The 20,820-nt window shown below is 38.5% G+C and overlaps 1 protein-coding gene across 3 annotated transcripts in view; it reads right to left on the bottom strand.

The window, feature by feature from the left end:
- Positions 1–19,876, bottom strand: part of LOC149155623 (uncharacterized) — a 328,425-nt gene extending 308,549 nt beyond the window's left edge. Inside the window, exons 1-2 of one of the 3 annotated variants that reach the window (XM_089445822.1) lie at positions 19,497–19,634; positions 18,733–18,848 (exon numbers count right to left, since the gene is read on the bottom strand). In XM_089445822.1, the coding sequence (XP_089301948.1) occupies positions 18,733–18,735 (3 nt within the window). In that variant the 5' untranslated portion in view covers positions 18,736–18,848; positions 19,497–19,634. Of the gene's footprint in view, positions 1–18,732; positions 18,849–19,496 lie in introns of all 3 variants that reach the window. The other 2 variants (XM_089445820.1, XM_089445821.1) reach the window with 2 other exon arrangements.
- Between the last annotated feature and the right edge of the window lie 944 nt (positions 19,877–20,820).

The raw sequence follows: 20,820 nt of genomic DNA, 5'->3' as shown, positions 1-20,820 counted from the left end.
GGATTGGTACTTGGATAGTCAAGGCTTTGACCATTGACTCTGTTGAAGAATTTGAACATTGTATCTCTCTGTTGAATGTTTGATGACAATCTAATTGAAGAAGAATTTGGAAACGGTTTTCCCCCTTGTGAGGTTTTTCCTTGGTCTTTGACCAAATACTGTCTTTATTGTTCTTGGTTGTCTTCTATTGTGCATTGGTTTATTGTTCTATCTACAATTGCTTATTGTTGTTGGAAGATAGAATTATATTGGATAACTTGATTTCTAATTGAAGAAGAATTGTTATAACTGATTGTGTTAAGCATAGAACACTGGATAATTAACACAATCAAAAGCATTCAAGAAAAATTGGTATATATGCAGCACCCTTATAACAGATCAGTCCACACTTCTAATGGTAAGTCCCCATTCAAAACTTGTTTTGGATATTTACCAGCTTCATCTTTGGGTATTGCATCTCGGCAGCAAGGAGGAGTGAGGGAGGATTTTACAAGGGGTACCCTAAGGGCAACAAAATGTAGAGGATCAAGGAGATCCATCTACAAGCACAAGAGACAATATAGAAGTTACAAGAAAAACACAAGGATATGCATATTAGCACATAACAGAGAAGTCCTTCAAGGTGGGATAAACTAGGAGCGGTGATAGGTTCCTAGTAAGAAAATCAAAGCTCTACAATACACAAGCACAAGAGACAATGTAGAAGTTACAAGAAAAACACAAGGATATGCATATTAGCACATAACAGAGAAGTCCTTCAAGGTGGGATGAACGAGGAGCTGCAATAGGTTCCTAGAAAAGAAAATCAAGGTTCTACAATATGGTCCCTTTCAGATACTAGAAAAGGTGGAAGATAGCTCCTATAGACTCAGTCTACCCACATACATGTGCATTTACTCAATGGTGAATTTAGAGGAATCTAAAACTTCTATAAGCCTTCTATGCTAGATCAAGAAGAGGAACAAGTCCCACCTTCTGTAGAGGATTTGGCACCAAATGCTAATGCAGAGTTGAAAGAGGATACAATTTTGCAGAAGTAGTCCTAACCTACAAGATAGGGGCATCATAACATTTGGCATATTGGGTTGAAAGGACAACTTCCAAGCAAAGTTAAATGGTACACCCAAGAGAAGATGGAGGAAAATTTTCCTCATCTCGTTTAGTAAAAGTTTTAGGGGCCCAAAAGCCTCCCAAAATGGGGAGGTGTGATTCGGATTGGATTGTTATATAATTTTTCATCCATCTTGATGCTTTCAGAGTGGAAAAAATGGAGGAATCAACTTACAAGGTCGCATTTATCGACAAGTCCTAGTTTGGCAAATTGGCGTATGAAACCTTCCAAATGCAGTTTGAGGAACTAGATAGCGTTTTTTGGGTGTAAAACTCGGCCACTTAATCGTGGCACCCCTAGCGCTATTCTACACAAAAATACCTTTCTAACAGTGCAAAAATCACCTCAGTCTAAGTCTGTATGCAAAAGTTAAGCCACCCGAAAGTCGATCTTCCTATTTTAACCACCGTGATTCAAGAAGAGATGCCATGTTAGCCCCAATTATTCATGGAAAAGGGGCTAGCCACATGATCATGATGAAGAAGACTCTAAAAGAGTCGATATTGTAACTCTAGTAAAGAGTTGAAGGAGTCAAACTTAACCTCTCGTAGACTATCGAGCTATGTTATAACTAGGCCACTAGGAGTAAAAGAGGTTCCATTCTATTCGAGTGCATTTTGTTCCACATATGAGCAAAGTAGTCGAGAGTTGATAGGGAAAGAGCAAATAAACAATGTTTGTGCACTGTAGCAATCCACTGGCCACATGTCTCAGTTACTTGTACTTGCATCCATTTTCCATTCAAAGAAAGAGCGCAGAGCAACCTCACCTTCTAGCTAGGTTTTCTCCCGAAAGGGTTTCCTAGGTTATATCTTGCGCCAATTGTGGTTTGTGAGTTTTATTTCTTCATTCTCTATTTTTGCATATTTTATCCATTGCATGGATAAGCATAACAGAGTAACAATGTACTTAGATGATTATGTATTGTTAGAAAAAGTTGAGAAGATCATGTACAACATGTTAGGAAGGTCTTAAATATTTTGAAAGAGGAGAAATTGTGCCTAGAGAAGCCAAAATGTGGATTTGGGAAAACATCTTTACTTTATTTAGGCTATATTATTGAGGGTGGTTAATTGAAAATCAATCCCTCTAATGTTGAAGACATTATAAGTGGGCTAATCCTAATGATGTAACAGAAGTTAGGAGCTTCCTAGGGGTAGTCCAATATTGGAGGAAGTTCATTGCTAACTTTTCTTTTATTGTATCTCCTTTACATGCTTTGAAAGTACTAAGCAGGTCTTTCAATGGGGAGGTAAATAACAAAACGACTTTGAGTCTTTAAAAGGGACGATCTATACAACCCCAATTGTAGCATTGTCAAATTTACAACTACCGTTTGAGATTGACACCAATGCAAGTGATTACGCCATGGGAGCAATGTTAATACAAAGGAGGAAACTAGTTTGTTACCATTTTGAGACCTTCAGTGGTGCAATAAGAAATTATGCTACTTATGACAAAAAACTGCATGCTTTGGTCCAAAGTGTGAAGAAGTAGAAACACTATTTGATGGGCAAAGCGACAATCATCCATATAAATCATCAACCTTTGTAGTACTTCCAATCATAAACCAAGCTACAATAGTCACATCACTTCCAATGGATGGGATTCTTGCAACAATCCCCTTTGGTCATCAAGTATAAGAAAAATATGCAAAACAAAGTTGTTGATATGGTATCTAGACCTTCTATAATGGCATCCATTGTTTTATAGCATAGTACATTAGCTCATGGAAGTTACATTAAGCAATATACTAGAGACAAAGACTTTAAGGATGTTTACGAGACACTAGTCCATGGTACTAAGTGGAAGAATTAAATTATCATGTACATGAGAAATTGCATGAGATGAAAGAGTGCATGTAAATAGAGAAAGCATATACCTCTCTCATTTATGGTCATGTTGGTGTAGGCAAAACAATAGCTCTATTACAATGCTACTGTTATTGGCCTTAAATGTTTGAAACTATGTCTAAATACGTAAAAGGATGTGATGTGCACCACTAGCAAACCAAGTAACAAAAAGTTGAGTTTATAAATGCCACTTCATGTACCTTCTCATGAATGGGAAAGTGTGTCTATGGATTTTGTAGAGGATTTTCCTATGTCCAAGAAAGGTCATGTTATCTATAATGTTGTGGACAAATTTGGCAAAATGTGTGTGGCTCCTTGTAAAAAACAAGTGACATGAGAAGGGACTACACATTTGTTCTTACAGGATGTTTATGTTCATTTTGGTTTTCCCACATTCGTTTTATCTAATCAAGACTCCCACTTTCTTGGGGAATTTGGGTCAACTTTGTGTGAGTTAATGGTCACAAAGCTTCAAAAGAGCACAGTTTTTCATCCACATACCGGACAAACGAAGTGGTCAACAAGACAATGATCCACTTTCCCCAAGGAGACATCCTAAGCTTTGGGATGAATAGTTGTATAATGTACAGCATGCCTATAACCTTGGTATACATTCTAAGAAAGGTCTCCTTTTGATACATGTTCAAGATAATTTCCTTAGTCTCTTCTAGGCTTTTCTCTTGGGCAAGATATGATGTCGAATAGATGAAATGCTGCAAACAAAACAAAAAAGTTCACCCAAAAGATCCAATTGGCTGCTCAAGCCAACAAGAACAGCTGGACAAGAGCCAAGCCAGGTATAAGACTAGGCATGACAAGCATCAGGTTGTGTTGATTTCGGGTAGCATCGGATGTGCTCTAGCCACAAAATTTGGTGGAGAGGTTGGGGCACATGAGATCTCCAATACCCAAAAAGGGTTTGGGCAGATTCTAAACAGATCATGAAATATTAAAATAATTAATATTTTTAATGGAGTTCCTAAGTCTAAACTTAGGGAAAATAAAATATTAATGTGTATTAATATGAATCTGTGTTAGAATGGTCCAAAAGACATGGATCAAGCCAGATCTAATCTTAGTCGTTGATTACGGACTTAATCTCGGCCATTGAGATGTCAACGGGAAAAGTATAAGAGGAGGCTTAAGGGTCACTTGGAGAAGACACGAGAGTGATCATACATTCTACTCTCTAGAGCGGGTTTTGCTAAGAGAGATAGAATCAGTGATCGGGAGAGCAACTGAGGGGCATTGAGTACAGAGCGACAGAGAGGCAGAGATAGTGGCAGGATACTAGCAGAGCAGCCAGAGAGAGAGATGCAGGAGCAGCCAGTGCTCACGCAGAGGCAGTTAAGTGCTGCGTAGAGCACCAGAGGGGCCAGCGTAGCTGACACAAAGGCTCAGAGAGCTGACGCAGGGCCTCCTAGGGCTAACGCAGGCCAAGATAGGCTGACGCAGGGCCAGCGATGGACTAGGAGAGGCTGACGCAATCCAGATTGGGCAGACGCTAGGGTTTCAGGGGCAGATTAGTGCTGAGTAGCTGCCGAAAGGATTTTTCGAGGTTTCAGCCAGTAGATTTGTCAGAAACCGAGAGGTATTACTGCTAAGGAAATTTTCTGTTAGGTAGGCCAATTTCGGCACCCAGATTGTACTCTAATATTGCTTAATAATAAAACCCTCAAAGAGCTGCACCGGTTTTCCCACGTTGGGTTTTTCCGGGGACATTAGTCCAAAAATAATGGTGTCAGGTGGTGTGTTTGTTCTTGTTTCTTTTAGTTGTTGATCTATAATATGTTGAGCATGCACTAATGTTTATTTTCAGTATTTACATTGTAAATAACTTGTTAAGGAAAATAACTAGTAGGTAGGAATAAATCAGATAAAGTGCATGGAGGGTTTCTAACTAAGTAAATTTAGAAACTTCAACAGGTTGATCACTTCTAAGTCAGTGATCAAGTTTGGCTATACCTTAGCTAAGAACACCTTAAAGGTGAAGATAAAAAGTTCAATCCAATCAAGTATGGTCCACTCAAAATACTTTTCTCTAGATGAAACCAGACTTTTGGTCATCCAAAAGCTTCTTAATGGGGAGGGGTGATCTAGAAAGATTGCGCCCCCCACCCCCTTCCCAACTGATCTATTACACAAATCTTGCATAAGAACAAATACCAAAACCAAGGAAGAAAATTATGAATAGAGGCTATTATGCAAATTGGTAGCCGCGTGGGCATCACACAACATCCAAGGGACCATTCTAATGATGCAACGCCATGGTTGGAAACTTCCTGCCCATTCACTCTAGATACTCAAGCAAAAATACCACAATCAAATCGAATCCAGGATTTTTGAATATGATCAGCTCAATGCTCTGAGTTTACATATAATGATTGTTGCATGGAAGCATTCTACAACACTAGATATGTATACATGACTGACTCACTTCTATATACCTTCAGATGCTATAATTGTACTTCCTGCACCAAATGTCGTAAAAGCTCTACTAGTGTCGAGGATGTTGCGCCTTCAACTTTGGGGGACAATCTTGGGCTGGTGCACACAGCTGCAGGGTGCTGAGGTGGCCTAGATGGAGGAGGAAGTCATGAAGAATAGGGGCTACTTGGTGTGTATGCAGTTGTGCCCCGCAAACCTGTAGCAGCTCTTAGATCAACAATTAAAACTCTTGCTTCCATTTTGGTCAATGGGACTACCCACCAAGTCTTTAGGCTGTAACAAAAATGTTTCAAACGGACTCTCAGCCACTGTTTTTCAGCTAATGTTATCGGATCCGTCAAGCTAGAAGGGTGAATCTGTGGATCCCTGGATCAGATCCAGATTCGGAACCGGATACCCCTAGATCCATCTAAGATCTGCTCCGAAAAAATATTGCTATAAAATAAACTTATCGAACAGCTAAACATGTTGTTCTCCTGTACGACCCTTCACCCAATGAAGGTCCCCTGCGACCGTGCAATCGCTCGATCCTGTCATTCGCCCACTAAACTTCTCACACGACCATACATTTGCTCGAGCATACCATTCACCCGCCACTTGAAGTTGACAGTGCATTGTTGTCCAAACGGGGAAGACAACATGAACAGAGAGAGATCACAAACATCACCTTGTTGTCAGGATTGAGAAGAGAACAAGAAGGTGAAGAAATTCCAGAGATCACCATGTGGTCGGGGAGTTTGTTGACTGGTGATTTAATTTATTAATTTATAGTTTACTTTCTCAACTTTAATTTATTTATAGTAATTTATTAACCTTATGCTTTAATTTAATTATATTAACTTTATGTCATAACAGAACTTAGATTATAATTTTCGATGTATAAACTTTATTGACTAACGTTATAATTGTTTTAATATATGTGTTTTTATATATTATAAGTTTATAATTTAAATTATATAAAAAAATTAATGGATTAGATTAATTAGAGCACCCTGCCATCCGGAGTTTGTTGACAGATTTAATTTAGTAAATTATAGTCTTATGTTGTCAACTTTAATTTATTTATTTTAATTTATTAAGTTATTAACTTGATGTCATGTCAGCAGCAACTTTAGGTTATTATTGTCTTTGGCATCTAGGATAAGGGTTATAACACATTTGAAGTGCTCATTTCTGAAGAATTGTTAGAAGAAGAAGCCTAGCACTATTTTATTTTCAAGCCTCTGTCATAAAGGAAGAAAAGACGGTGCATGAAGGAAACTTACGTCGATGGATCTTTACCCTGCTCTCAGATTGATCATCATGCAGTAATGAGAATGTTCGCTGACCTGTAGTATAAGTCTCTGTCTATGGTTTGTACCTTCTACAGTGACATGGTCAGCTTACACTCATATATATTCGGATATATTCTATCCCTATCTGCTAAGTAAGCCAACATGATAAGGGCAATTTGAATGGGTCAGCATTCTCATTAATATCTGAGTTTCAAAAGAAAAAGCTTGGGTGTGTTGGTTTGCAATAAAGTTGAGAGAGCCTGCAAAGAAAGATCCACAGTCACTGTATGAAGAGCCCTATTATGAAGTCCTGTATATCTAGAAGATTGGTCTTTTGTTGATTGCCATAATACAAGAATGCAGATCTGTGATATAAAGGTCTAGATCCTCTGTTCATTAAAACCATGAGAAGGATCAACCGATTTAGAGAGAGTTGGTGCCTTGGTTTGGCCTGTTGTTTTGGAAAAGTCTGCCTTCTTTTGAAGATAGATCAAACCTCAGAATAGAAAGGACTTCTGTGTTTTCCCAGTAAATTTTACAGCTTCACTCTGAGCATTCCATACACTAAAGTTTGAAGCCCTAATCAAAGGTCAAAGGCTGTTAAAACTTAAACAAGTTCTGTGTGAAGATACCTAGCAGCTGATGAATTCTTGTTGAAAAGATTGATAGCTGTCATTCATATCCTTATCTACCAGCTGAATCAATGGAAGCTCATGTTGGCACCCTTGAGTACCCTTGAAAGTCTGGCAGCTGGGAGAAGAAGTGTACTTTGAAGCCGTTCCTTTTAACAGCCCCTATGAGCAGAAAACAGAGGTGCCTTAATACGAAATCATGAATTGGGTAATTCGATGTGTTGGTAGCAGCCATCCAGAAAGGAAGGATAAGGCAGCTGTTTTGCGATAATTTCATGAAAAAAAATCTTCTCCCTGAAGTAGGACCATGATGATTCTTCAGCTACTACGTGAAAAGTCTCATCTCTCGTAATGGAAGCTCATGATTCAAGGCTAGATGATCATCTGAAACAAGATTTTAGAGGGAGCTATAAAATCCCTGATGACTTCTCTTGCCTGATGATTTTTTATAAAGGTAAGTCATGACAACTGAATATGATGACTCTAATGATGGCTTCGAGGCTGCATATGATAACCCTCTTCTTTATCAATGTAAGAGAAAGTGGAAGTTAAGATGGAAGACCTAGCCTTGATGCACTTAAAGATCTGATGAGATAAATCTAAACAAGAGCATTGTCATAAACAAAATAACATAAGCCTTGAAAATATTTATATTTAACGAGAATTGTAGGAATTTATATGCTCCCTCTTGATCCTGTCAACTTATACCTATCATATGTCTCGCTATAAAGACTCTGAGTGGATCTATGAATAAGCCCCATAGAGGATAGCTGCTTATTGAGATATTTCTGTGATATGAAGTACATTGCCAAAATTTGCTGGTAATGGAAAGTGCACATTTAGGTGGTATAATCTTTTTGAAATTACTTTACTCCGTGGGCGAATCAAAGACTGGGAGCACCATTGAGGTTGAAAGCAGCAAGCATGACTTACTATGAAGTCATTCGATTAAAGAAGCTCTTCAGTGAGCTGTTTATGCACTTGCTGATATCCACCATTGCATATTTGCAACAGGAAGCAATCAAGCTACATCATTATAGGATGAATGTGCAGATTCCCTCTCAAAGCTTCTTGGTAATGTTAAGTTTATCTTCCTTCATAGAGAGGTTGGGAGTCGTGGACAGACCATACTATGAGGGTCTCGGTTGAACATTGAGCTCAAGGAGCTCCTAGGGTCCTAGGGTACTTCTTGATGCTATGAGCAACCATAGAGTGAGTGGTTCACCTTCCCCTATAGATATGCTAGGTACAGGGTGAATGGTTCACCTTCCCCTATGATACCTCATGATGATATATGACACATAGGGTGAGTGGTTCACCTTCCCCTATGGTGGTTGTCATGCGTGTAGGGTGAGTTGTTCACAGGGACCTTGCCCTAAGATTGATGAGGTATGCATAGGATGAGTGGTTCAACTTCTCCAATGGCATATGAGCAAGATGAGTGGTTCACCTCCTCTTGCGGATACCCCAATGAGAGATTCATATAGGCATCTGCTTGTAGTCACATGTGGACATGTCAATGGGACGTGGTTCATCCTTACCCACATGTAGGATGCTCATTCCCTGTGATCGATGGTTGACATGTTGGTGGGACATGGTTCATCCTTTCCCCACGTGGAGGATACTTCCTACTAATGTTGGTTGCCGTGCATGTAGGACGTGGTTCATCCTTTACCTACTTTCGGTGGTTTGCATGCATGTAGGATGTGGTTTATCCTTTCCCTACAATGGTTGTGACATGTGATTGCAGGATGTGGTTCATCCTTTCCCTACAATGGTTGTGACATGTGATTACAGGATGTGGTTCATCCCTTCCCTACATGTGGTTGTGAGCAGGATGTGATTTATTACTTCCCTGTTGTTTCCCCAACATCATCATACCCATGTTGTTTGGGACACATGAGAAGTACCTCTCATCTGGCCAATGAGTTGGGAAAAGTGGATACGGGCCATAGCACTACTGATGGACGCATCGTGTACTTTCGTACCCCCTATGTCTAGGATGCATGATGTTCAAACAACTTGATCACTTGGGATCAAGTCTGATTGGGGTTCAACCCCTGGTTATGTAGACTGACTTTTATCAGTGGAGACTGGCAAGGTCTTGTGATTCACTCTTGATCAATTCTTCTTCATTATCTATATCAGTGTTCAGCAGAGTTGAGACGAGATGGTATATGATGACAAGATGGCATGATGATGGATGGATTGGCAGGTGGAATTCTCCCTAGTTGAGAGGGAGTGTTAAAATTGGCAACTAGGGCCAAATTCCACTTTGGACAGCTCATTTGATGGAGATTATTATTGCAATGAATTCCTCTTTCCGAGAGGACCAAAATCAACCTAAAGATCACTAAAATTAAAATTGGATCAGGAAAAACATATTTTTGAATACAAGCCCACTCATGTGTAACTCATCAAGGTCGGCTTGGAGTTAATTAACCAAGTTAAACCCCTTTCCATCTCCTATAAAAGGACATGACCTCTAACCTCATTCTTCTTCTCTCCAAAATATCCGTAGAAGAAAGAAGATCTCCAGCGAAGGTGATGAGGGCAAGGTTGGCATCATTTTAGTCTCCACTGGCCGAGTTCCACTGGCAGGAGGCCCAGGTTGGTTTGGAGAAAGTCTGGGCTTATTTATGAATTGTCCTAGGCTCATTTGTCTTCAATTACAGGTGTGAGTTTGGAGCAGACGCTGCCGCTTTGCATGAGGGCTGATCTAATGATGTTTTGGGCATAACCCTTGGGGCAAATATCTCCTAGAAGCAGGCCACACTTGTCTAGGTCACCTACAGCCAGGCCACAGGCCTTGAGATCTCTGTTCAGGAGGCCAAGAAACTACGGAAGGAAGGCCGCAGTCTGCTATGCCTGATCAGGAGGCTGTGTGGTTCATTTTGAAGCTTAGAAGAAGGCTAAAGGGCAGCAAGTTGTTGGAGGGACTGTTTGAAGGAAGGCCGCAGTCAATAGAAGGTCTGATGAGTATGAATAGGGTGCTGTAGCCGACTGTGTTTGTGCCCTAACCAGTATCCAGAATTGCAGAGTAGAAGACCCCAGCCCTTGGTGCCAGAATTGCAGTTTGATTGGGTCATCTTCTTGTCTAAGGGCTATGATATCAGATCTTCAAATTGGCAAGTCATTTTGACTTTGAATTATTGTACTCTCTCTCTCTGCTGAACATTTGATATTAATGATAAGAAGAATTGATAAAGGGTTTTCCCCATCTTGGGGTTTTTCCCTGGTTTGAGCCAATTTCTGTGTTCTCTTGTCTTGGCTTGTCCTCTGCACATGTTACTTATGTTCTTTCTTCAGTTACTATCAATGTGATAATGGTCTATGTGATTGCTAATGGAAAGAAATGGAAATGAAAATTGGGCTTATGTGGAACATTGAAGTAATTGACCTAAGCAAAGAACATGTTATCCTAAAACATAACAAAGGTATATTCCCCCCATTCTGGCATTCTGCTCAAGAGAAGAAACCAACTGTAAGATCCTCATATTACAATATGAGAGATAGCATTGCCATTATTTCTGCATGTGAATTTTGATGAAAGCTTAATTTATAGACAATGCAAAGAAGAGGATATACATAGAAAAGTTAGTTTGTTGAATGATAAGATTTTGATGTTGACTTTTTGTTGATTGATAAGATTTTGATGTTGATTAGGTTAACTTAAGGAAGCAAGGCAACTGCCTACAACTAGGGTACTGAATCAGACCTGATGCAGATGGAAAAGAGAGGTACAAAGCAAGCTTCATTACTAAAGGATACAGTTAAACCAAAGGACCTGACATCAATGCAACATTTGAGCCTGTAGCAGTCCACATCTATTAGAACATTGCTTATAATAGTAGTATTGAAGACCTAGAAGGACATGAGAGCAAAGATTTTGAATGGTGAACTAGAAAAAACCAGAATCCAACTGAAGAATCCAGAATCCAGAATAAGAATCCAGAATGTCATCTGTAGAAGACTTTGCACAATTTGAAGTAAGCACCCCATGCCTAATATCCAGGATTCATAAATTTCTACAATTCGGAAGGAATACAGTTGACGATAACATAGAAAGAATCAGGGTTCTTTAAAGATTATCGTACTTTATGTCAGTGATTGTGTCAAGTAATGATTTAAAGGAGTGGAAAACACCTACAGCAGCTTGAAATCAGACTTTGAGACAACTGATTTTGGGGTAGTACATTGTCTCCTTGACATTCAGCAAAAGATGTTCCTTGACCAATCAAAGCATATCAGGGAACTGCTTGCCAAAATAGAGCAATTTGATCACTAGTAACTACACCACCAATGGAAGCCAACAACATACTGTAAAAGACAATGGCACCTGAAACGAAGGAGTTTGGATGTAGAGCCATGGCACAAAGCGAAAGGGTTGCTAAAATCATAATGTATGTCATGGAACAAAGTGAACTATTTCCAGTGGAGTGGAAAAAGTAAGTTGATACATGACAATTGTGAAATAAAAGACAGGTTGTCTTTAAAAGTATTATAAGATAAGCCCAAGGGGTTAGCTCAATCAGTTTTCACACATTTGGCTAGTTCCATACCAGCAGATGCCTAGTTTGAACTTTGAATCCCCTGGGTGGGGTACACCAGTCTACACCAACAGGTTTACTAGGTTTACTAGGAATGCCATCCACAAATGCGAGAAAGCATCCCTGGGGCAAGGATAAATCTACATCTGGAGTTGAGTTGCTTGCATTCATTAACGTCAACTGGATTGGAAGTGCAAACCATACGCAATCAACTTCTAGGTACACTTTCCAACATTTGATGATAAACAATAGGCCAGAGAAGCAAACGATGGACCATGGCAGGTTTTTTAACTACAAAGGCTGAGCAGTTTGATGTTAGCACCATTTCAAGTGACAAAAGAAGCTATCTGGATTAAGAAGTTGATGACAGATATGTGCTACGCACATGAGCTCCAACCCATTTTTACTGAAAATCAAAGCCACATGGCACTTGTACTGAAATCTCATATATCACACTCGAACACAAATTTCAAGTGACCAAAGAAGCTATCTGAATTAAGAAGTTGTTGGCAGATATATGCTATACACATGAAGCTCTAGCCCCTTTTACTGAAAATCAAAGCCACATGGCACTTGTACTGAAATCTCATATATCACACTCGAACACAAGGTATTGATGTCAACCGTCATTTTGTGACAAAAAAGTGGGGCTCTGATATTGTATTGAAGTTTTGAGAAAGAAAGATAATCGCAGATATTGTCACAAAAGCTCTACTGAAAGTGGGCGTTAAGTTAGAAGGAAGTAGAGAAACTCAAAGTATTTGCGAAGTGGGGGCACTGAAATAAATATTATAGTTCATACATGCATACTTGGAAACTACTGTTGTCGCTAACATTTATTGTACTAAAATATGTTAGCTAATATTAACTATGAGATGACTGTATCCCATGTAAATATGCATATGTGCCAACTATATGCCATGCATTCATACGAGTGTTAGCTTTCCATCATTAGTTTTCCATGAGGGCGCTAGTGTATTTCATGTTTAGTATGCATGTATTCTATGTGTTAGCAGTAGAGAGTCATTAAAAGTCCTTCAATTTGCAGTCTAATTATGCAGAGAAGGAGAAGAAGCAATCTCCATAGAGCATGATGGAGGCTGTAAGTTTGTTTTTATTTCAATGTGTATTTATTATTGATATATGTGTTTTTATTTCAATGTGTATTTATTATTGATATATGTACATATTTTCTTTTTCCTTTGAAATTTGTCTGTACCGATATTCTAAGCACACCCATTCTCTAAATGCCAATGTCCCTTGGGAAGCAAAACCTTGTTGTTTTGAAACCCTATGCATAATTGATGTCAAAACTTCAACAGTTTAAAACCCTCCCCAGGATTAAAACTCCAGTGTCCAGGCTATTGATTTCACAATGACAGACCAACACAAATTATTGAATGACCATTGCCCTTGATTTTGAGTTTGGAAAACCTAGAGCTTTCTCATTATGGACTGGGAGTTCGTACAATTTTTCCATCATTGTAGCTTGCCCACTCAAAATTTCACTATCCAAATCACCACACCCCATAAGGAGGGGTGAACAATAAGAGATTGATATTTTGCCTCCCTTTACCTTGGAAAAAAGGCAAACTTTACTTGTATGGTGTCTGTTCATGAAAAAGTCAAAATTTTGCATACTTTTGTAAATATCCTTTAACATAGATCCAATTAATCTTCTGGCATTGGCATTCTTGTACATCTAAAATTTGTTATTTTACCACAAGTATGGTTGCACTAGTCCTTGAATGACTGTTATTGAACTCACAAAAATAGACCTGAATTAGGATAAATGTGAGATGCATTTCATTGAGCAAATGCACATATTAATACAGTTCCATTGAGCCTTGGTTTTCATCTTCAAGAGGTCTCTCGGACTTCTCACAACTATTGGCCTTCACTTGAGGCTTTTCACCTTCCACTCAAGTGAATGTGCCAATTTCACATAACCCAAGAGAATTATGTTTCCAACATCCCCCCTTAATCTGAAGGGGTGTATATAAGTCCAAGCAGAGAGCTGAAATACAAGAGTGTATGGCAGCCAATGATTTGCTCTCTAAAATCGTATTTTAAAGAAAGCCACAAACCAAATGAGGTAGCTGAACCCAAAGGTTTCTACTAGTGGTGGTTTAAGGCTGACCACCAACTCTAGAACTTGGCTCAAAGCAGTTCCAAAAACAATTCCAAATCTAGCTAAAAGTTGAACTCCTCTGTAAAGTGGAAGTGCTCCCTCATGATCATTTGAAGATGACCAAAAACTAATGAATTGAGTAGTATAAGCCAAAATCTTCTACAGCTGGTGGTTTAAGGCAAGCCACTAACCAAATCATGTTCATGGAACATTAGCCTCTCTTCGGCAACAACTCTAACTCTTGCACTGCCGCTAACTCCAGCTCTATGCTCTGGCAGCTGACTCTACTTCAAGTTGTGGCTCAAGCTCACTTGATATATCTTGGAGGCTAGTGGTTGACCATTAATTCTCCTCCTGGCAGATACAAGGCAAGAAGACGAAGATATATCGACTGCAAGACGTGTCAATGCTCGGAAATGAATTCTAAGGTATGAGTCATGACCAATATATCTTATTGGTTGTTGAAGACTATTGCCAAGAAGTGATCCATTCAAGGTGAATCTTTGCTCTTGCAGGAGTCTTGTGTCTGGAACATATGTCTAAATGATGAGTATTTTTTCCACAATGCTCACAAGGTGAAGATCAAAACACTGATCTTTCACATGGCCAACCCAATCAAAATTTTGGCATTTAACAATCTGAAGTGGTTATGGAAGAGAAGCAAGTAAAAATGAATTGTCCTGAAAAAACCCAACACTGTGAAACTGGATTGGTTTAGAGTAGTCTAGAATGTGAAAAGTCACATCCTTTTAATATTAAAGACCGATTCCATTCTTGTTGTTGATAAGTTCATCCTTTTTATACCCAACACTATGAAGTTGGATTGGTTTAGAGTAGTCGAGAATGTGAAAAATCGCATCCTTTTAATATTAAAGATCAATTCCGTTCTTGTTGCTGATAAGTTCATCCTTTTTATATCCAAGACCAGTTTCATTCTCGTTGCTAATAAATTCATCCTTTTTATATCCAAGACCAGTTATGTTCATGTTGTTGATAAGTTCCTCCCAAAGTCTAATGATGGGCTTGGGAAGTGCAAGTTGAACTTAATCTTCATTTAAATCCACTATTGAAGTGGCCTCAATGATCGGATCAAGTAATGGATGTTGATGGGAGCCTCTCTCTAACTCAAAAGAGAATTGTTTTGAATAAGAACCAATTCAAAATGTTAACTCCTTTGTTGTAATTCATCTCACTGGTGTTGTGATTTGAATTTGGAGAAACTCGATTTTCTCTTGTAAATCTTGTAAACAAAATTGAATATTGGAAAGAGTGGCTTTACCAATTTTCACTCTACCAGACTTAACAATGGAGAATATTAGAGTATCTTACAACTCTAATAACTCATTATTCCTGGCCATTTTCTGAACAACTCAAACTCAACAATTGATAAGAAGCATGGTTATAGGTAATTTTGTCAACTAAAATGCACGACAAAAGATTCCACAAATCTTTGCTTCAATCCTAGTTGATAAAAAGAGCAACACTATTGAAAACTACCACTTGGTGTCCTTTTGCATTTGATTCCATAAGTCTTATACTCAAAAAAATATACCTTGATTGTTTACGAAGTAGCAAGCATTAGCATCACCGAGTAAAATGGAGCAGCAGGTAAATACTCAAAAATTGTTGCAAATACACAAGATACTCAATAGGAAAAGGATGTGTCCCACTAGAAACTGGAGAGTTATTCTATACACTAAGTGGATGGGGAACCAAGATTCCATCAAAGTTTCTTTTGTTGGTATTTGCTTGAGTGTCGTGCCTTGTGTGAGTTGTTCAAATCTTTAGGATTACCACCAAACTTCTTTCATTTCCAGCTTCAAATCCCTTTGATTTATGTTTTATTGATTGTAGAATCAAGATATGTCACTCACATTTGATTTTGTATCTTCTTGGACAAGTAATGATGTGAAAATTCTATTGACTATGCAACACGTTACACAACAGACAAATTGCTAAACAGAACACCATTGGATTGCATCCAACTCTCCATTAGCAATGGAAATAATCTGTGGCCCAGTGTGTTGTGCAACATGGGCTAGGGGCAACTCATGTATAGGCTAATAAAACAGCGAAGAAAAACAAATTTGTTTACTGGACAGGAATTAATGCCCAAACTCCACAATAGGAGCAAGTAAATTGAACAAGAAGCAACTCTAAATTGCACTGGATGAACTGAATCCAAGCAACTTCATTGATATCCTATGAGGAACCAACAACACACTTTCCCAACTTCCCTCAAATGAAAAACCACTACGATTGGTTATTTGTTTCACTTCACCACCTGCCTTGTGGCAACTACATATGCATCAATTGTGAGGTTTATGCTACCTCACGCGCCATGGCATTATGGAGTTGACTCCTAGCTTTCAAAGTGATGAAGCCACAATAGGTTATTCATGTAAGGAGTTTCAATAGTTGGATTCGAACCAAGCTCAAAACACACTTTTTATCCCATGAACTAAGGTTGCTTTAAGGAAGAGGTGTTTCCATCTGTGTGTAGGGCCACCACCATTCCCATCACTTAAGTGACTGCCAATGAGCAATCATTGTTGAAGAGACTACCGACCAAGGACCACCACTCCTCATCACTAAAGCATAGCATTGTTCATTATGTTGCCACCACCAGGGTTGTATGCAAGTGTTAGTGACGAGGTCTCCCGAGTTTAAGGATTCCAAAAGCTAAAGCAACGTCGAAATTTAATCAAAGGCATAAAAGTACTTCCCTATACCGAAAGCTCCACAACTCTAAATCGTGCTCAGGCTCCTTAATTAGGTTCCACAAGAGATCAGCTTGTTGCATGAGGAAGAGACAATACCAAAGAGACAATCATGTCCAAGTTGTCAATCGACGTTGTAATGGTTGTCACCACGTGTGTGAGATTCATGCCAAGGAGATGATATTTAATGGCCAACAACTTGAGACAAGTGTGAAATTCGTTAACTGGGATTGACTTTTCATGGGAGCAAAAGATGATACTCACTATGCAGTAGCGGGGAGCTAGAACACCAGATCACAAGTTTCATACATAATGGGGCGTGTTAGGACTAAAATAGTGAAGAAATCTTCTCATGAAATTCGTATGACACTCGATTTCCTCAAGAATGCAACCTGATTTTGCATGGAAGCACCTAACTTTGATGAAGCAAAAGTAACATAAGGGAGAGGTAGGTGGTTTGGAAACTAGACAGAGAAAATCAAGATTGGTGACCAAATCGCCATCATCAAGACATCAGGATTGTGCAGGTGCTAAAACATACATAGATTTAGCAATGGAATGAGCAAAGGAAAGGCTTCTCACAAGGTAAACAATGAGCAGAGATGGCATAGAAAATGTCAAATGTAGAGAAAAGGCCAAATGTTACAACTCATGGGGAATACAAACGAGCCCTCCTAAAATAATCAAGGGTCCAACAAGCAAAGTCTGGCCATAATGGCAGATCTGACGGATACAGGAGCCAAGGGTGTTTTTGAGCAAATGCAACAACAACAAAACTAATGGGCAAAGGGGCAATCAAGCAGAGAATGGCACAAAAAAGGGTTGAGGGGAGACCAAACCTGAAGAGATGCAGAAATGGCCACAGCTTGTGGGTCTGACATAATTGAGCAGGCTTGAAAGGCACCTGCTTTGGTACCACTATTGAACCCACAAAAATAATAGACCTGAATTAGGATAAATATGAGATGCATTTCATTAAGCAAATGTACATATTAATATAATTTCATTGACCCTTGTTTTTCATCTTCGAAGAGGTCTCTTGGACTTCTCATAACTGTTGGCCTTCACTTGAGGCTTTTCCCCTTCCACTCAAGTGAATGTGCCAAGTTCACATAAAACAAGAGGATTATGATTCCAACAGTTTTTAAGATTTCAATTACAAGTTGGAAAAACTCAAAGCTCTCAAATAGGAAAAGTTGAAAATTTTGCACACTTTTAAAAATATTGTTTATAACATATATACCATGAAAATTTTTTGCATTGACAAATCTTTACCTCTAAAACTAATTATTTTAGCACTAGTGAGGCCACAAAAATTAGTAATTTGCCTTCGTATCAAAAGTAATTTTAAGATTTTAAACCCTGAGGGTTAGCTCAAATGGTCAAGTTCCCGTTGCTAAAGCACCTCGCCAATGGGAGGTCACGAGGTCAATTATCCTCGACGACCTCGAGGTTAGGCTCTACTAATAAGCCGGCGAGATGTGATCCCTTCAGGTCAATCTACTTGGATATTTCCCCGGAAGACCCAATAAAAAAATAAGATTTTAATTTTGGGTTGGCAAAACTCAAAGCTCAAATAAGATTTTGATTTTGTGTTGGCAAAACTCATCGCTGAAACATAACTCTGTGCTTATTACACACCCAAGATCACATTGGCTTCGGAGGACTGCACCAGTTCACTTGCTCACTAAATGACCATTTTGAGTCAAAAAAACATTTTAATTTTTATGCTTGAGCTCTAAATTTTTTCAACTCAAAATTGAAATCTTATTCGATTTTGATTTTGAGTTGGCAAAGTTCAGGGCTTAAACATAACTCTATGCCTATTACACACCACAATCATATTGTTGTTTTGAGATTGCATCAATTCATCTGCTCACTAAATGACCATTGAATCAAAAATTGTTTTAAGATTAAGATTATGATTTTAAATTGGGAAAGTACTCAAATGAGATTTCAATTTTGAGTTGGAAAAGTTTAGGGCTCAAACATAAATTCATTCTTATTACTAACCATGATCACACCATGGTTTGGGAGGTGCGCACCAATTCACCTGCTCACTTTCACTCAATGCAGTCCACTCATAGCAGTCCTGGTGACCCAATATTACTCTCCAAATCAAATCTCCCCTGAATGGGTTTTAACAACAAAAGCTTATTAGTTCACCCTGCATGATCCTTAATTTACTGAACATGCCAACTAAGTCCTCCATCTTCTGATATCATTATATAAACAATTTCTTGACATTTAATACACCATTTGTGAGACCAAAACCACTCCATATAACAATTGTGTCTGCCATGGGGTTAATTTCCTTTTTCTGCCAGAAAGGTCATCTAAAACATGAAACAAACTTATAAATTCTGGCAAATATCTCCATGTTATTAACTAAAGGGCCTAAAATAAGTACGTTGACACACTTCCATGAGTACATTTCAAAGCTTTTTTGCCCCCACCCGTTTCAATTCCCAAAAAATGACACGCTTGCCCCTCGCAGTGCAGCATAGCAAGGAAACCGTCTGAATAACGAGAACCATCATGAGCATCATATTGGGTTGAAAGTTAACACAAAATTAAGTAGCAACCAAAGGCCAGCCCAGGGTCCTGTCTTACATGGTGGATGCTCACTTCATTAAAATCTAAAGGAAGTAGCCTTAAGATATTTCAAAGTTTCTTTAAAGCCCAAGAGGGCCAAAATTTATAAACAGCCTGAAATTCTAATCGTTACAATAAAGATCTGAGACTTCTCACAGAAAAATCAATTAAAAAGAAAGTACCCTTCGGAATGTCTCGACGCCGGACTCAACATATTCTTCGGCTCGCTCTTCCTCGACTTCATGCGGCTGTTGATGTTGTTGTTCCTCTTCCTCATAGACTTCATAGACTTCTTCATGTTCCTGCTCTTCTTCGTCGTCGTCAGGCTGAGGAGAGGCGTTTAAATCCATGGGGCTTCGATCAACTGCTTATTTGTTGAAAGCAACAATTCCAGTTGTTATTATTTTGCCTCTCTGCCTGTGTTTGTCAAAGTGGGGATCGCTCTGCCTGCGTCCTCCTCTGCCTTGAACCACGGCCTTCTTTATATACCCTTCCCTACCCTACTACTAGGGCGTTAACTATAACCATACCAGGCCACTTCCACCTCGTGCGGTTCCAAAAGTGTTCCTTTTGAAGCTTTTATAAGGCCCTGTAGCCTAACAAAGACCAAAGTTGCATTTGTGTGTAGAGGTCGGTTTAATTTGGTAAAGTGGGGGTGGTGATATTTGTGCAAAGAGGGACTAACTAGATAAACCGAGGCTGGTTATATTCTTTTTATTTTGTAATATAATTTTTTTCGGTAAAGTTTTTCATATAAATGATAATAAAGTCAATATGGTCATGGCTTAGGTAAATAAATGAGTGTCGTAATGAAAAAAGTTTTATCCTTTAATATAACAAAGTTTTTAAATTTTAATATGGTTTACATTTAGTTAGTTTTATATTTTAATAAAAAGTTTCTAATTTTTAATATGGGTTACATTTAGTTAAATATTATCGAAACATATTAATAATCAAAAATAATATTTTTTTTTGGGGTACTAATAAGAATTTAGAATGGGAAGGACATTTGCATAGTTAGTTTGTGTTAAAACATTTTATTATCATTTTTATCATCAATAATGTTATAATTTATATAGTATATGGATTTTGCATGTTAGTATTTATATGTGCTTATTTATTGGAGGTGTGGCAATGTGATTTTGGTGAAGATTTTATGTGTTTGTCATGTGACAGCATGATTACCTCTTGTCTTTTATTATGAAAACTCTTCTATGTAAATCCTTAACTTGATTGAGCATTTGGTCATATCTATGAGCACATAACAAAATCAAAAGAGAGTGGTTTAGCACAAAAGCCTCAAACTTAATTCAATTGTGTGTTCAAGAATATCAAGTCACCATGTCTTAGTCTAGATGCACAACCTCTTAGGAAGTCTTATGATTAGGTAAGGTTCCCCCTTCTTTCTTCAACCTTTAGTCAACTGTTTCACTTTGTTAAATCTGTTTTGGAGCTCATATGGAGCATTCTCCTATAGTTTGGATTCTATATAGGGCTCCAAATCCC

This window comes from Pinus tabuliformis, chromosome 9 (assembly GCF_031772625.1).
Source record: "Pinus tabuliformis cultivar Carrire ecotype Pingquan chromosome 9, CPIR1, whole genome shotgun sequence".
Taxonomy (NCBI): Eukaryota; Viridiplantae; Streptophyta; class Pinopsida; order Pinales; family Pinaceae; genus Pinus; species Pinus tabuliformis.
The sequence above is the reverse complement of the archived record's forward strand: the minus strand, read 5'-3'. Positions and strand labels throughout refer to the sequence as shown.